The sequence below is a fragment of the Helobdella robusta genome (genome assembly GCF_000326865.2).
Source record: "Helobdella robusta unplaced genomic scaffold HELROscaffold_28, whole genome shotgun sequence".
NCBI lineage: Eukaryota > Metazoa > Annelida > Clitellata > Rhynchobdellida > Glossiphoniidae > Helobdella > Helobdella robusta.
Genome location: NW_008704435.1, coordinates 468,011 through 486,053, shown reverse-complemented (window position 1 = coordinate 486,053; position 18,043 = coordinate 468,011). Strand labels below are relative to the sequence as shown.

Genomic DNA, 18,043 nt, shown 5'->3' with positions numbered 1-18,043 from the left:
ACGAATCCTAATGTTATTAATATATAATTGAGTCTGTTTTTATGAGCTACTTGTTGGAACACTTGCAATTTATGTAATGTTGTATCTTATTTCCTTTTAATTCCTTCTATATGGCACATTAATTAGTTTTATTTTTATTTTTTTTATTGGTTGCATATAACAGAGTTAGCTTTTTTAATGCTTTCGTTAAAAGCGTTCAACTGATAATAACTAGTCTGTCGTTATTCATTGACATCAAATCGGGTGACTTTCAATCAGACGATGCTTAAATTTGTTCAAACTGATTTTGTCACTAGTTTTAGTTAATATTTCAAGTCTTATAAAAAGTTTTTCTTGAATTGACTGGACGCTAAAAATAAATTTATCAACTTTTCATGGCGTGTTCGATTTTCCACATTCTATTTTAACAGCCATTTCCCGATCTGCTTACACGTTATAAATTGAATTTGAATATTTCACATGAAGTTAGCAATACCGTAAACTGTTTTATACTTTTTCCTTGTGCCTGCACTTTTACAGCTACTGAAATGTGTTGAATCATCATCTTATTTTGATACCTGACGATGCACAGGCAGCCCAGGTCGGAATAGTGCATGTAAAAACTTGTGCATATATAAATTTAGAATATGAAAATTCCTTTGTTAATTAGATCTTTCATTAACCAAACTTATATGAATATGGTAATTGTTTTTTTTTTCATTTCTATGAGCGTACGAATGAAAAATTTTTCGTAATATTATTTACTTGCATATGTTTTCAAAATTATCAATAATAAAAGGATAATGGACTATTTCTTTTTAATATTTTCAATAAAACCTTTTCATTTTATCATATCAGTGCTTGTTAACAGGTGCTATTTACTTGGAGTCCCGAATGTTCTTAAATTCGAGTTCTCAGACACTTTCGAATTAGGTTTTGGTTGGCATACGATGTATTTTATTGCATTTACTTCGCATCGTTTATTAGTAACTCATTTAGAAAGATTAGTAAGTGTAAGATTGAAGACGTTTAAATCTTGTTTTCCTGGTGATTATTTATTATTCATCGATGTAACGAACCGTCAGGTAGGCTAGGCCTATGAACAGCATTCCCGAAAGAACGGTATAATTAGTTTTAAGATTATGCTTGTATTTGTGCATTAATATGATTCGATATTTCAGCGAAAAAGCTGGCGAGCATCTAACAAGTTCTTGAAATTAATAAATAAGTTTGGAGTTTCTGATGAATAACAATAACAATGAATAACAACGACTCAGTCTATACGGTTTAAATAATTCGCAGAATTTGTACTGGCATGGTATTTCTGATGTTGATGACATTAATGGATGTTCCTATTTAATTTTTATATAAATAGATGAACTTAGGCTGAATTATTACTGGATCCATGTTCACAATTTAATAATAATTTGGTGAAAATAACAAAGTTCAAAAAAGACATTACGAAGAAATTCAAGTGAAAAATTTTGAACGAAGTACGTAGTTATGAGAACCGTTTGAAGTCCAACATATAAATAGCATTGATACATTACAACCCTACTTGCAGCTTGCTTTCAAAGCGAAACACTAACATGTCTAACAAAATTGTTATACTTTTACTCACATTTTATCAAGTCCTGGAGGCAGAGGCATGTGTTCTAAGGTCGACAGCCGTGGCAACTCCTTTAAACAACTCTAATGACACAAGCGATTGCTTGATAAAACTCGCCTGCGCAACGACGGACGACAACAACGTCATCAGCATAGCAACCAGTCTGTACGACGTTCAGTATGAAAATCAGTGGAACAACTACAGCGACACCATGCTCGCCAAATGTGCATGGTCCTGCAGAACTGTCGACCAGTGCGTTGGGTTCAACTTCAGAAACAGCAGGACAGCAAGCGGTGATGGCATATTCTGCCACTTGTTCCTCACCAGGCCGATTCTGTACCTCTCAAATGATGACTGCGTCTTCTACCAGGTTTTTTATATTCTAAAATATATTCCCATTATATAAAGGTACTCTAGTAGGCATACATCTATTGTGTTGAGTTAATAAAAAGTAGTAGGATCAAGTTGATGAGATTGAATGATATGTATTGATAGTTGCTCATGAAAAGACGTTGCAGGACTATGCACGCAACCAATTCGAGACAATTAATTGTTAATAATAAATAATACTTTAATACTAATAAATAATTATACTTTAAAAGATAATTAATTGATTAATCGTTTATACTTTATATCTTATATAAATAAAGATGATAAAAAAGTTTTTATTTTTAGGAAATAAAAAGAAACGACACAAGTTTGTGTGTTAATTCAATTTTATATTTGACTCCAGTTGGAAAATAAACTTATCAATTCATCAATTCAACAGACAATATAAATTTACGTTATATTATGGTTATCAAATAATTCTTAAAAATGTCAATTCTAATAATGAAACTCGACGTTCAACACACTCCAAGCAGGTGCCAACCAGTTTGTTGTTAATTCAGTTTCGAACAGTGAAGAAATATTGACAACTGTGGTTATGAGACATTTGAAAACTGTAGACAGCTTAACGAAGGTTGCTATGAAACTATCCGCTTCCATTCTGTTCACATTATTTTTAAATATAACTTCTGATTTATTTCAGTTTAGAAAGTTGGACACATGCAAAGATGAAAGTTAGAAAATTCACTTAGATATCTTTTGTTGTGTTGAATATAACGAACAAACTGTCTCTTAATAATTTTTAATTTCAGGCGATCAGACGACACGGCGCGTCAGATGTTCAGACTTGAAGTTTTTCAATCGTACAAAAGTAAATGCACGTCATCAACATTTTGTAACAGTCTTTGTAACAAAATGCTAAAATGAAAATTTATAAAACAGGTTGAAGAACGATGCGAAAGATATTTAGAAAATAACTTTTGGACTGTAAGACATCTGTTACGTTTTCTGTAATCGTAGCTTGATTTTTATTCAAAAGATGAATTTCAATATTTACTACACAGCCAATACAACGACGTATGGATGGTTCAATTAACTTTTATAGAAACTGGACAGACTACCAGTTGGGATTTGGCAACAAAGGAGGAGAATTCTGGATCGGTGATGTTATTTATTTTAATGTTTTGTTTTATCCAAATAAACGAGGGTTTTATATTTAGGTAACAACAAGCTGCACGAATTAACGTCCAAAAACAATTACAAATTACTCGTGGTTATGGAAGATTTTGAAAAAATTGTGCGCTGTGCATTGTACAGCACTTTCAGCGTTGGTCCTCCGGAGTCCAATTACAAACTGACTGTTGGAGGCTACTCAGGAGATGCAGGTGTGTTAGCTACCGATATATTACTATGAGTATTTTTCTACCTCGATATCACAACTGCTCAACGTAGGTGATTCTTTCAGTCAACACAACAATCTGCAGTTCAGCACTTATGACGCCGATCACGACACCTATGGTCAAAATTGCGCGGTGGAATTTAAAGGGGCCTGGTGGTACGGTGCCTGCCATCATTCCAATCTCAACGGCGTTTATTTGAAAGGAGTTCATACAACGCATGCCGATGGCGTCAATTGGTTGGCCTTCAAGGGCCACAAATATTCACTCAAGTTTACTGAGATGAAAATTGCTATTGTTTAATTTTTAAATTATTTCTAATACGATAAACTTATCTCAAAATAAATTTTGTTTTATTTTTTTAATCGTTTTGTATCAAAAGTGTTTACAAAATTAAACTGAGTCTCTAAAGAGCGTTGTTTGAATTGATTCAAAAATAACACGCAATTCTCTTTGGGGACCCTGCAACAAATTTTTTGAAAAGCAGTTATTTTAATTCAGTTAAACGTTGGCAAATCAGAAATTTTCAGATGCCTATAACATTTTCGCGTCATAATAACATTAATAAAAAAATTAAATAGTGACAATCTGGTGGGAAATAGTGGATAAATTTCCTTCGTCGAGCAATGTAGAAAAAATTAAGAATAAGCATATATAATATATAGAATATAACATTGTTTTCGTTTGCTGCTTATACGTTATTTTTTATTATTCTTTTCATGATTTTTTCATCCTCTTCAAAAGCAATTGATATGTGGTCCTTATAATATATTTCTATGCTGTTTTTGTTGTTATTGCTAGTTGTATTGCTGTTGTTGTTGTTGTTGCTTATTTTTTGTTCTTTGCCACACGAATATCAATTCGAATACCGAAGATTTTGTAGGAATACCAAAATTGTCATTGATTTTCGATCTACTGTCAGAAAAAACGAAAAATTAAATAGGTAGCTAACTAACGCGGAACATGCTGTGAATTTAATCATTAATTGCATCTATATGAACGTTTAATTTATTAAAATTCAAAATAAACTTATTTGCAGCATGAATTCGGAAAATAAGTTTATAAGTACGTTTGGTCTATGGCGGGTAATTGTTTACCAATAATATATATATAATCATATATCCTCTTTCAACGTAATATATATATATATATATATATATATATATACACTAGCATATACTATACATATATATACTACAACCACGCAAATGACGACATTGTAACTTTCCATTAGATGACTTCGTCATGCAGATCATCATTTTATTTATACTTTCTTCTCCTTTCAGGACATTGGCAACCATCGGCCTCCACAAAACCCTATCTTTAACACTTTGTAGCATTTTAAATGTGGTAATATTCAACAAGTGACACAAGGACTTCACGAATGTTATTCGTTGTTGACCGCAATCTCTTCTTCTCAAAAACACATTTCAGCAGCATTAATTTTTTTTTCCACTTCTTTAAAAATTGTCAAAGACTCAAATCCGTAAGTGAGCACAGGAAAAATGTAACATTCCAACAGTTTTAATTTTATTGATTTTCTGAATTTACTGCTGGTGAGGATGTTTTTCATTTTATAATATCGCCATAGCTATCTTTTTTTTTGATATCCATAATCAGACTTCCGAAATAATTGAATCTATTGACTTGTTTCGTCTTTTTACCACTAATGATTATGGAGCAGATCGGGGCAATTTTGCTTTTACTGATAATCATGTACTCTGTTTTGTGGATGTTAATTTGCAAGCTTTTTTTCATTTTTTTAAAGTTTTTTAGGCAATGCACTAAATACTGACTTGGATAGATCTTCAGAAATTTTGCCGCTGTTATATATTTCATTCAAAATTTTTGTCACTTTTTCAACGCCAAATTCATCGAGGCATTTAATTTCTTCACCAGCTATCTCATCTGGACCTTGTGCTGTATTTGATTTCATTATAGAAAAAGCGGCGCAAACTTCAGATCTAAGTATCTTCGGTCCTTCTACATCTTTTTTAATAGGAGGCTTTTCACCATGGATGACATCGAAAAGATTGTTAGTGTATTCAGTCGATCTTTCAAGCACTTTTTCTTTCTCTAAGATAATTTTACCGGATTTAGCTTTTATGCATCCAGAAATGGTACAAACCCTTATTTCAGTGATTTCTTTGGTGTTTTTATATAATGCATTTGTATTACTATTTTTGATCTTTTCAATGATTTCACACTTGTCATTTAACCACTTCTCTTTTGCTTCTACGCACATTTTTTTGATTGTTTTGTCCAGCTTTTTGTATTTATCAGGATTGCAGCTTTCTACTTTTTTTCGTTCATTCATCAGAAACACAATGTCATCTGTCATCCATTTTTGACCTCTTCTTTGCTCCTTCACAAGTATAACTTCTCTTGTTGATTCTGTGAGGGCATCTCTGAATATTTCATATTTAGATTAATTTACGTCTTTCGTCAATAACTGTAAACGATTTCGTACTTCAACGTTATACCTGACCTTGATCTCATCATTTTATGGCAAACTGGCAAAATCCAAACGTTTTAGGGTCTCTTAACTTTTATTTAACTTTATCCTGATTTTACAAACAACTGGATTATGATCACTGCCACAATCGATTCCAGGGTAACTTTTGCATTGTTAAAAAGCATTTAAAAATTTTTTATTTATAATAGATCAATTATATTTCTTACCTTGTCTCCAGGACTCTTCCAAGTCTATTTTCGCCTTGGGTTGGTAATAATTTGACCATTTGCGACACACCATTCAATCAACTTTTTTTTTCTTTTATATCTTTTACCTATCCCATGAGGAACAACCACATCATGTATTTTTTCTGAGCCAACTTTTGCATTCAAGTCACCCATCATAATAACAACTTCTTGAGATTTACATGTTTTTAAAGCACCATCAAGACCACTGTAAAAAAGCATCAAGGTCTTCTTCATTTATACTTTAATGAACAAATTTGTTAACAATAGCTCAAAAGACGAATTTCATTCATTCATTCTACTTAGGGTCCTACTTAATTGAATGTGAACGTCGTTGAAATTGATATACGATACTTTTAATTAAGGAAGCGTATTATATTTCAATCTAAAATAGATTCGTTCGTGTGTTTATTGTATATAAAAATAAATTTAATTTAAAAATAAATAAATTCATTATTGTTTTTAAAACTCAGAACAAATAAGACAAATACTAACAAAAGTGTTTGGTAAATTATTTATTATTGATTATTATAAAGTTATAAATCATCGAAGTTATGTTATTTTCAACAAAATTATGCGATGGGTGACTTAATGTGAATGCTCTCTTTGAAACTGCTGTCGTATGAGATTAAGTTAGTTTTGTGATTAATATTAATAAAATTTTGTAAAAATCGTAAAGAATAGAAAGACATTCGTGATGAAAATTACTGGCTATCAAGTTTCTATTCCATCATCAGCATTCATTGGAAACGAAGCCCTGTGCAATGAATGTCATTTGCGTGAGAATCATCTGCACGCCACGGGCAATTCAAAATGGTATATATACGTGAGTCCGCCTGTGATTTTGTTAAGTGAATTGTTTCACAGAATTATTTCTCTATTGCAATCAGTCGTACGGGCAGAAGAAAGATAAGAAAAAATGAAGTTGTTTGCAGTTGCCCCATTGTTCATTACACTGACCATCTTCATGTTGCTCCATCAGTCCGAAGCTCTAATCATGCCAGACTCCAAATTAGTTTCATGTTAGTACAATGTTGAAATTGGTTGATTTTGAACATTCATCTAATCATAACGATGATGTGTTGACATTCGACCACCTTGCAGACCGCAGAAACCTCTCACCTTCTCTCGAGCACAGTCTCGTCAAAGCGGTTACTATTTTTAATTTGTTATCATCTTAATTCTTATTTTCATTTCTTCCAAACTTTTGATAATCAGCTATACATTTTGTTGAAGAAGTAGTTTTTAATATAATTTGAATGTTGATGACATTGAAGACACAGGACATGTGCAACAGTTGTCTGGGAATGCTCACAAAGCTGACTGCCAGTAAAGATGATTCCTTCTGATGGTCCGCACCGCTGCATTCGTCGAGCAAATGTCTCCATTTTTAATTGAAAACCTTTATATATTTTATTAATGCGATGAAAATAAAGTGATTTAAAATTGTTCATCAACTGTTCACTAAAATTTAAAAACATTGTTGTCAAAGTAATTTCTGCAATATTTTTAAAATGAAAATATACTTCATCATCCTCAAACATGTGACGGCTTTATTTTTCTAATGTGAAACAAGTAATAAAAACTGCAAATGAACGACATGGCATTGAAACACAACAAATTAAAAAAATCAAATTTGAAAAATAATCAACAAATTCAACAGTCTTATTACCATTATTTAAAAATAGTATGCCTACAGTGGTCGCAAAATCTCAGTTTATTTATTTTTAATTTATAAGATTGCCTTGCATGTTGTAACAGAATAAGAAATAGTGGGCTGTCATTGACTTGTGGCACTGGCAGCGAGTGGTCTCACACTGGCCTGCAAAACCGCTCTGGCAGAACGTCATTCTGAACAGTCATGGAAAGAAATAGTTGAACAGACGGACAAATCATGCAATGAAATAGGTCTTGCATTTTTTTGTTTTCATCAAAAACAGATTGTCTGAGTCAGAGAAAAAATATCTGACTCCTCAAAAATTTCGACTCGGGGTAAAAGTTTCTGACTCCAGACTCCGGCAAAAATTTTAAACTCCGACTTACTCAAAAACGTCCATGAAATTTGTCAGCTGACAGCGCTGTTTTGGCTATTTAGCCATCATCGGAGCTGAATATTATTGTGAATAATATTAAAATCATTGAAATGAGATAAATTAGGAAAGTATAAAATAATATTAAAATGAAATTAAATTATATATTATTCCTCTTTATATAGTCTAATGGCGGATGGATGTAAATAAATTTTCTCGAAAATAAATTTTCTCGAAAATCATTTTAAGTCGCCGAAAATTATTTTACGTTGCCGAGTTTGAATTGTGTCGTTCTCACCTTTTTAGTTTAGTGAATTTGTTGAACTTTTGCTTTGAGTATTGCGAAATTGGAATAGTACGAACTAAATGTCTTCAACGGAGGGAGTAGGTGAATTACTCCAAGCAGCCGGACAGGCGTTACAACACTTGGGATGGTTGACTTGCCAACTAGTCTCAAATGATAATGATGATTCTTTAAGTGTAACCAAATGGTCAAATACTGTGATTGATATGCTGACATCTGGTATTAAAAGGTTTTCTGAAGATCTTAACCAAATTTCTTCTTTCATCCAAACAACAGCATTGGCTAAAAAAGGCAAGGAAGTGAACAAGGAAAATGCTATGTCAGTGTCAGGATCACAGCCGTTACATGAATTCAGTGTTGTTCCATATTTGTGATGCCTTTCATAAATAAATAATATGTATTACATATACATAGATATTATATGGTGGATGTAATGATTATTTGCTTGGTCGTTGAAGTCAGTGTCATCGAGTTCGAAAGCATACCATGCTGTTCATCCCAAAGACCATCATATGGTCGCTTATTTGATGCAATGGCAAAAAGAAATGGTAACATATGTCTATACCTCTGCCAAGAAATTCATCGACAAAAACTAACCACAGTCCATATTTTGTGGAAATTGATGGTCGCCGATGTCCAGAAAAGGATAAGGCACTTATTCTTTTTTTCATTTTTTAATTGGCTGATGATGCAGAAAATAAATGAAAAATGTTTTTATATTTTATGTTTTACAAAAATGCAATATACATAGATACAAAACACATATGCCACAAAATTTTGATTCAGCTAATCGAAAAATATATTAAAACTGTTTTTTACGAGATTTTGCATCAGAAAATATTTGTATTGTTTCATCAAAGTTAATATTTCTCGCCACTCTGTTTTCAATTGATAGGATTGCTAAGCTATTAAGTCTTGCTTGACTCATTGTCGAACGAAGATAACTTTTAATCAGCTTCAATTTTGAAAAGCTTCTTTCGCAAGAAGAAATTGAAACGCACACTGTCAAAAAAATCTTTAAAGCTAAATATAAGTTTGGAACTGACTCGTGTAAATCAATTTCTATTATATAGGTTAACATTTTCAGTGCAGACCATTTTTTAACATTATCTTTCTCAATTTTCCCTGCTTGAAGATGACGTCTTAATTGTTTAATTTCGGGTATCATTTCATTTTCTTCTAGTTCATCAAACGTTTTTGTCAGATTTGGTATCAGCTTTGAAAGTTCTTCTATCTCCATTCCAATAAGATGTGATGATTGAATGGCTGCAAATTTTACGTATACATTTTGCATTGATTCTATCCTTTTTCTAAGATCTTGATAAAAATTATCAAGTGACTGAAACATTGATCGTCTCAATTCCTGTTTCAACGTTAAAGCTTCATCTTTACTTTCTTCTCCAGGCATAAGCTTTCTTTGACTTTTTCGACCCAATTTTTCTGTAGCTATTCCCATTTCTTCACAAATTTTTGTAGAAAATATCAATGCATTTTCAACCAATTCATCGCGACTCTCATGCAGAAAAAGTTTTAAGGTATCTAATTTTTCAATGGTTTTATCTAAACCAATTCCTTCTGTTTGCAAGTATTTTTGAGTATGATTGACTTCCTCAAGAGTACTGCTCCAGAAATGAAGATAAGCAAGAAATTTGAAATCTTGAATATTTTTCATTAAAATTTGAGCTGAACCTCTCGTATCTACATTTTCTGATGGATCACATAATTTTTCTAAAGCCTATACCAACTTGCTGAAATGATTCATTACAGGTTTTACCGCATGATATTGCTCACTCCACCTGGTTCCTGCTAGCCTTTTTGCAGTGATCCCGACTATTTCTAACAATATATCCCATCTATGAGTTGATGAAGAAAAGAAGTTGTAAATGCTTTCAATTGTTCCAAAAAACGTTACACAAGTTGGATTGCTTCCAAATGCGTGAACCCCGCTCAAGTTAAGTGAATGATTAGAACAAGGTACAAATAAAATTTTCTGATTTATTTGATGGATCCTGGCTTGTACCCCAGAATGAACACCTGACATTACCGAAGCATTGTCATAACCTTGGCTTCGACATAAGTTCATGTCCAAACCCTCTTCATCAATAATATTTACAATTCTTTGTGTGATATCAATAGCCTTCTTTCTGGCAAAATCCTAAAAATGATTCTCTTACCTCTACATTTTTGTTTTTTATATGAACATATCTAATAATCTCACTTAATTGGTCTTGGTGAGATATATCAGGTGTTGAATCAAACATTATCCCGTAATACTTTGCTTGCTTTACATCATCAATAATTTTCTGTTTCACAGTATTTCCCAATATAGAAATAAATTCATTCTGAATTTTAGGGGAAAGATATGAAATCGTGTTTCCTGCCTTGCTATGTTGGACCCTCACTAAATGTTCTTTTAAGACAGGGTCGTAGTGTGAAATTAATTCAACTAACTCTAAGAAATTGCCTTTGTTGTTAGAAAAGTCATCTTCTCTGTGGCCTCGAAAAGGTAAATTTTGTTTTGCTAGAAACATGGTGACATCCAATAAGCGGTGTAAAATGTCATTCCATTTTTTAGTTTCCAGTTCTCGATTTTCTTGATGAACGGCATCAATGGTTTTATTAAGATTCAAACTTAGTTCTAATGTTTTCCATTTTTCATGATTGTTTAAGTGAATTTCAGAATTTTCGTGATGTGAAATCATGAAATAGTTTCCACCAATTATTAAACCCTGTAACAAATTTTGAAAAATTATTACTTTCTTTATCACAAGCAGCAAAAAGTCGACAACAAAAGCAAAATAAACATTTTTTGGAAGGAGAATAAACCATCCACTTTCTGAGAACTTTTTCACCATTTGGAAGATGCTTGTAGAACCAATGCCTTGTCAACTGTCGAGTTTGACCCTTTGCTTGCTTCTCTACTCTTTGAACCACTCTAAATGGACCATTTTTGTTCTGGAAATATTCACTCTTTACTTTTACTATACTGATTCTGATGTTATCTGATAACGGAATTGTCCAATTTCCCACATCACAATTTAAAAAAATATCATTTTCACTAGAAAAATTGATTTCATCCTCGCATTGTTGGTTTGACGTTTCAGTTTCAGTGGTTGTTTTTCCTTGGTCAGATTCTACGGTTGTATCTAAATCAGTCTGCTGACTTGATGAACTAGCAATAATGGATTCTGGTTTGGCAACTTGGTTAACAAATTTAAGCATTGATCCAGACAGAGCTTCGGTTTCTTCTCTTCTACTTTTCAAAATTTTTCGTTTTTGTGCTCCACTTGGATGATATCTCTTCATGATCACGTATCTATCTAAAAGTTGATAGTGTTTTAATTCTAATAATTTATTTTAACTTCAGGGCTTAAAATATAATTTAAAAAATTAAAAGTGAAAAAAATGGTGTAACATCAGTCACGTAAACCGAGGAAAACAGATATCCGTCTTTACCTATCAACACTTTTTGTACCTTAGATTTAAACTAGTGAGTCAGTACCGGCGGGTGAAAGTATATTTTCTGTTTTTCTTACCTGAAAGATAGTAGTTATATTTAAACTTATTAAAGAAGAGATTGATAAATATATAAATAAAATTTAAAACTCACTCTAATAAACCAAACGGAACAGACAACAAAAAAAGTTTGAAAAAGCCGACTCGTCCAAAAACTGTATCAACCAATCACATTCAAGTATAATGATGTCAATGTCCGACTAAAAATAGACGTGGATTACCAATTCGGTCAGGATTTTAAAAAAGCGTTTATTCTAACTAAGTATATGCATTACTACAGATTATTTATAAATAAATATATTAAAAAATCAAAACACAAAATCACGTCTATACACTTACTAAATAAATAAATTATTTAAAAATTTTCGTAAATGGCTTTTTGGAGGCCCCCTCCAAATCGGAGGTTCGGGGCGATCCGCCCCCCTCGCCCCCCCTCGGTACGCCAGTGCATGAATTCCCTAACCTTCCTGTGGATGGCATAGATGATCAGTCCATGAATGTCACGATGAGGAAAAAAAACATTCGTTTGGCAAAGTCAGCTCAGAACCTTCAAGCTATGCAGAAATTGTCAAATCTCCCGTTAAGATAATTAACACACTGAGCTGTTTAAAAAATGATTTGTCTGTGCCGGAGCCCGGTACTTCAGATAAACCCAAAAATTTTAAATCCAGAAAGAAATCGCCATTAAAAATAATTGGTAATAAGATTAATGAAGGCTGCAGTTTGTAGGCCAATAAAAACCTTGTCAAAAAAAGGTGTTCTTGATGAGCAACCTCAAGGCCTGTAATAGAAGTGATATCATGGATTTCCTATCAACAAACGGAATAAAGGTGATAACTTGCTATCCTGTTTTGGTTGGCAAGGACAAATCTGTGGATGAAGCCTCTAACAAGGATGATGATGATGCCTCTAGCTTCAGAGCCTGTGTTGAGGCAATTAACAGTAATAAGATGACTGACCCTGATATAATGCCAAAGGATATTCTGGTACGTGAATGGGTCTTTAAACAAAATAAGCGAGCAATTGATAACGAGACTAAAAATGGTGATTTATGACTGTTTCCTGCTACCAATAATGATGTGAATGTTGATATAAACTATGGTGTAAATGAATACATGAATGCTGTTCATAATGTTTTTATTAATATGAATGATGACAAAAAAGCAGATTTGAATGATGATATTAACTTTAATGTAAATGAATTCATGAATGCTGTAAATAATAATGTTATTAATATGAATGATGTCAAAAAAACAGATGTGAATGATGATGTTAATTTTAGTGTAAATAAATTCATGAATGCTGTTATTAATGATATTAGTATGAATGATGATATGGAGACTCATGTGAATGATGATATTAACCTTAATGTGAATGAAGCCTTGAATGCTATTACTAATGATGTTATTGGTAGGAATGATGATATGGAAGCTGATGTGAATGATGTAATCTATAATGTAAATTAAAACATAAATGTTGTTATTAATGATGTTATTAATATAAATGATGTCATAAATGTTGATGTGAATGATGATGTTAACTATGATGTGAATGAAGTCTTGAATAATGTTAGTAATGTTATTAATGTAAGAGATGAGATCAATGCTGAGGTGAATGATGATATTAACTACAGTGTGAATGAAGTCATGAATACTGTTATGAATGATGTTATTATTATGAGTGATGTCATGGAGGCTGATGTGGTTGATGATATTAACTTTAGTGGGAATGAAGTTGTGAATAATATTAATAATATTGCTAATATGAATGAGGTCATGTAGGCTGTTATTAATAACGTTGTTAATGTGAAGAACAACATGAATGGTGTTGTGAGTGATATTATTAATGTGAATTATGACATGAATATGGATGCGAATGATAATATTAACTTAAATGTAAAAGATTACATGATTACTATTATGAATGATGACATGGACCCTGATGAGAATGATGATATTAACCTTAATATGAATGATGACATAAATGCTGTTTTAAATGATGTAAAATATAATAATATAAACCATATAATAAATGGTGATAAGTTCGATAATACGGTTGATATCATGGTGAGTAATATTAATTGTTACAAGAATGATGGTATATTTGTGGATATGAATACTATGTCTCCAAATATTAATATTGATAATATGAATGAAGATCTAAATGTTATGTATCTTAATATGAATGATAATGTAAATTCTATCAATCACTTAGGTGTCTGTAATATGAATTGGTATAACAACTATAATATCAATTTGTTTCGATCATTTAATTTTGATGATAATATGTCCTTTATTTATAAATTTAATTCAATGTCTAAGTACTTCACAATCGCTGATGTGTATAAAAATTTGTTAAGCATTGGTAAATATCAGTTAATTGTAATGCATATTAACTGCCGTAGTTTAAATTCTCATCTTGAAGAAATAACTCAATTAGTGAATAGTATTGGTTCTTATTTTTGTGTCATTGCTTTAAGTGAGACCTGGTTGAATGATAATGCAAATCACGAATTGCTTCATGCACACTTGCCAGATCATACCTTGGTAATCAATAATAGAACCACCAAGAAAGGAGGTGGAACAGGAATTTTATTAAATAGTGATATAATTTTCCTAAATTTAAATAACGATCGATCTTTTAATACTAATCACTTTGAATGGTCAGGTATTAAAACTAGTTATAATAACAGTAATCGATACTTTATTAGTATTTATAAATGTCCAACAATAAAAACAACTGATTTCTTCGAAGCTTTATATGAGTTTCTGAGTAGTCATCTAATGATAGATAATGGTTCTAATGTATATATCCTGGGTGACTTCAATATTAACCTGGCAATTGATAATAATACGTCTTGATCTTTCCTAGATCTCCTAAGTAGATTTGACTTACATCCTATTATAAATAAACCAACTCGTATACTTTACCCTGCTATGTCTATCATTGATAATATCTTCACCAATGACCGTCATTACCTATTGAAAGGCATCATATGTGAAGACTTTTCAGATCATATGCCATGGTCAAACTTTTTTGCACCAACCACGATCTTAGCTGCCCGATTCGGAATTGACTGAAGCACAGATAACGATTTTTCAGGCAAACCATAAAATAGGCTGTTGCAGTAATCCAGTCTAGAATGAATAAACGAATGCACTAAACTTTGAATAACATCTTTGGTTAAGCTTTTGCGGATTATTTTTAATTTTCGCAGTTGTAGGGTTGCAGTACCAGATAAAAACTTGATATGTTCAGTCATTGCCAGTCTAGAATCAAAAATGACACCCAAGTTTGTAGCTTTGGGAATGAAGTTTATATTTGAGCCCTCAATGATAACTGAATTAATTTTAATTCTAGACAGCTGTTGCCAAGTTCCAACCAGAAGAATTTGCGTCTTACTTTGATTGAGCTTGAGACGATTATTTGCCATCCATTTCTCGATCTCGACCAAACATTTAACAAAACGATCAACTGCAAGATGAAAGTTGCTATAGGATTCTGTGGCGAATAGCTGAATATCATCTGCAAATGCATGACACTCCAAACCATGTAATCCGATCGCCTCAATAATTTCAGAGGTGTAAAGAACAAACAAGATCGGTCCGAGAACCGAGCCCTGTGGAACACCAAATCTTATCGTTTGAACCGAAGAGGTCTTATTCTTGTAGATTACCTGTTGAGTTCTGTTTGTTAAGTACGACCGAAACCATTGTTCGACAGAGCCATGATTAAGACGTTTCAGAAGAATGCAATGGTCAACACAGTCAAATGCCGAACTCATATCTAAGAATCCAAGAAGAGATGGTTTACTGTTGTTTATATTTTCATGCAACTTAGATAACACATGCAACAAAGCAGTTTCGGTAGAATGATGTCTTCTATAGCCTGACTGATATACCGGTAACAAATTGTTTTTATCTAAGTGTTTCATAAGCTCCTTAGAAACTAATCTTTCAATTAATTTTGACAAGAACGACAGATTTGAAACCGGTCTATAATTATTAAGATCAGAATTGTCTAATTTTTCCTTTTTCAAAAGAATAGAAATTGTAGCATGCTTTAACATAGCCGGAAACTCACCAGTACGTAAACATAAGTTTATAAGATCAGTCAAATATTTTGAAAACAATCCTACATATTTTTTGAAAAAGTGTGAAGGAACACAATCCAGTGAACATGTTTTAGATGGAGAGTTCAAAACTGCTTCAACAATTTCGCTTTCGTCATAAACAGAAAAAACTGAAAACAAGTTGCTGCAGCAGACACCAGATGAATGATTAAACTTCTCATCATACACCATCGATTCTCGTACATTTTTAATTTTGTCATAAAAGAATGTATCAAAATCGTTCGCTTCAAAATTGGTAGATGAATTTGAAGTTTTTTCTTTGCATAACAGAGTTTATTTACCACAGTCCAAATTTATATATATATATATATATATATATATATATATATATATATATACATATGACTATTGCTAAATTATGTAAAAGAGTGTCGATGATTTTAAAACATCTGTATCTCCAAAGGTTGTTAATAATAGTGTTGATGTTTAAGTTAAGGCTATTTGAAGTTGCAAGAAAGATGAAGCTTCCTTTTTAACTTGATCTTAAGTTGCGGAGGGCAAATGTACTAAAACGTTTAATAATTTGAAACTTTGCTAAAGTTATTTTAATTAAAATTTGACTTTCAAATCAAAAGATGGCAGTTTCAAAAGATTTCTGAAAATACATTTTTACATGGTTTTGGAATTAGTATGGAAAATATATATTGTATATGTTTTAAACATGACATTTCAAGTTCATATTTCACAACAGCGTTGAATGGTATGTCACTAGTTATTATTATATCAGTGGTTATTAATGCTATCGAACGCACCATGCACTTCGCTCCATTTTAAAAGTGGCGCTGTATAGAACGCGGCACTTTTTAAAATGCAAACTGTTAAGTTGTTAACATAATATACCTATACTGACCTTCGAACGCACCCGCGCACATTTTCAGTGCGCTTTAGGGTCTGGTCTCATTCTTTAGTTTCCATGAACAAATACAAATTCATAGAATTTTACAATTTTTACATCTTTATTGTTTATTAATAAATATTTATTTTTTAAAGATTTTATTGATTTGAGTCATTTTTCAATTGATTTATTTCATGCATTTTCATGATATTTAAGCATATTTAGTATCTTTTTTTGGTCTCATCACATATGCGGGCTGATTTGAGATTATTGTGCTTGACGGGCCTCCCCCTAGTTGTTCAGCTGTTGAGCGTAGAAGTTGTGGCCGAATTTTTGTCTGGAGAACTGCAGAGAAATTTTTTCATTAAGACAAAAATGTTAAGAATTGGTGACAAATACTGTAGAACATTAATTTTATTAATACTATTTATACATGGTTAACAAAAAAAACAATTTATAAATGCAACATTATCAACATGTCTTTAAAAAATTTACTCGTAGTTTTGTTAGAAAAAGTTTGAGGTTTATTTTGGTTCCTCAACAAATTTTCAATGAAATAGTTCGTCTTCTTATAGTACCGTATTATGCAACTTTAGTTGAGCAACAAATAATGAATGACTCGTTCTTAAAATTCGGCTGTAGAGAGACAATATTGTTTTCAAAAACAAGCTTCATATCAAAGTGAATAATCCGCAACCACACAGCGTGTAGCATACATGCGCTATGGCTGGCTCCTAATGATGTTGATGTTTTTTTTTAATTATTTTAACGTTCCACCGATGTTGATTTCAACAGTTTCAGCTGCTGAATTTAATTTTTCATTCAAAAGTTTCATGTTTTATAATTTTAGGATTATGTCTTTTTCATCTAATATTATGATCACAATACTGCGAAGTTGAAATTGAATTGTAAAAATGTTTTCTTCAATCATTCAATCACTTCAAACGTATTGCAGCACTGAAAGATAAAGAGCATGCCTATATATATTCGCACAGAGAATTGCATTGTAATTCACGTATTCATCGTCATAAATGAGTTTTGTGGGAAATATAAATGTATCGGGACAGTTCAAACTGGTCTCCTTAGGCATTTACAATGCTAGTTTTTATTACTTCTTTGTTTTCGTTGTTGGTTAAGCGCCGGGTTGGAAGTGAGGTATACATTTTTTGTTGTATATTTATTTTTGGGTTTATTGATATCAATTAGGACTGCTT

The 18,043-nt window shown here is 32.0% G+C and overlaps 2 protein-coding genes across 2 annotated transcripts; one reads left to right on the top strand and one right to left on the bottom strand.

Moving 5' to 3' along the window:
• Positions 1-1,546: 1,546 nt before the first annotated feature.
• On the top strand, positions 1,547-3,723 carry HELRODRAFT_112374 (hypothetical protein). The gene is made up of 9 exons (XM_009020455.1): positions 1,547-1,958; positions 2,264-2,285; positions 2,452-2,549; positions 2,619-2,649; positions 2,728-2,786; positions 2,858-2,902; positions 2,980-3,076; positions 3,136-3,300; positions 3,368-3,723. The coding sequence occupies exons 1-9, from the start codon at positions 1,569-1,571 to the stop codon at positions 3,613-3,615; spliced, it is 1,155 nt and encodes a 384-aa protein (XP_009018703.1). The 5' UTR covers positions 1,547-1,568; the 3' UTR covers positions 3,616-3,723.
• Positions 3,706-6,053, bottom strand: HELRODRAFT_173854 (hypothetical protein; the record flags this gene model as incomplete). Its single annotated transcript, XM_009020454.1, has 3 exons — positions 3,706-3,774; positions 5,168-5,720; positions 5,995-6,053. 3 exons carry the CDS (start codon positions 6,051-6,053, stop codon positions 3,706-3,708), a joined length of 681 nt encoding a protein of 226 aa, XP_009018702.1.
• Between the last annotated feature and the right edge of the window lie 11,990 nt (positions 6,054-18,043).

What these genes read in the sequence shown, in the direction of transcription:
- HELRODRAFT_112374 (XM_009020455.1), top strand. Translation starts at nt 1,569, where the DNA reads ATGTCTAACAAAATTGTTATACTTTTACTCACATTTTATCAAGTCCTG. An exon ending in AGGAGGAGAATTCTGGATCG is followed by an intron (nt 3,077 to 3,135) that starts GTGATGTTATTT and finishes TTTTATATTTAG; the next exon opens with GTAACAACAAGCTGCACGAA. An exon ending in AGGCTACTCAGGAGATGCAG is followed by an intron (nt 3,301 to 3,367) that starts GTGTGTTAGCTA and finishes TGCTCAACGTAG; the next exon opens with GTGATTCTTTCAGTCAACAC.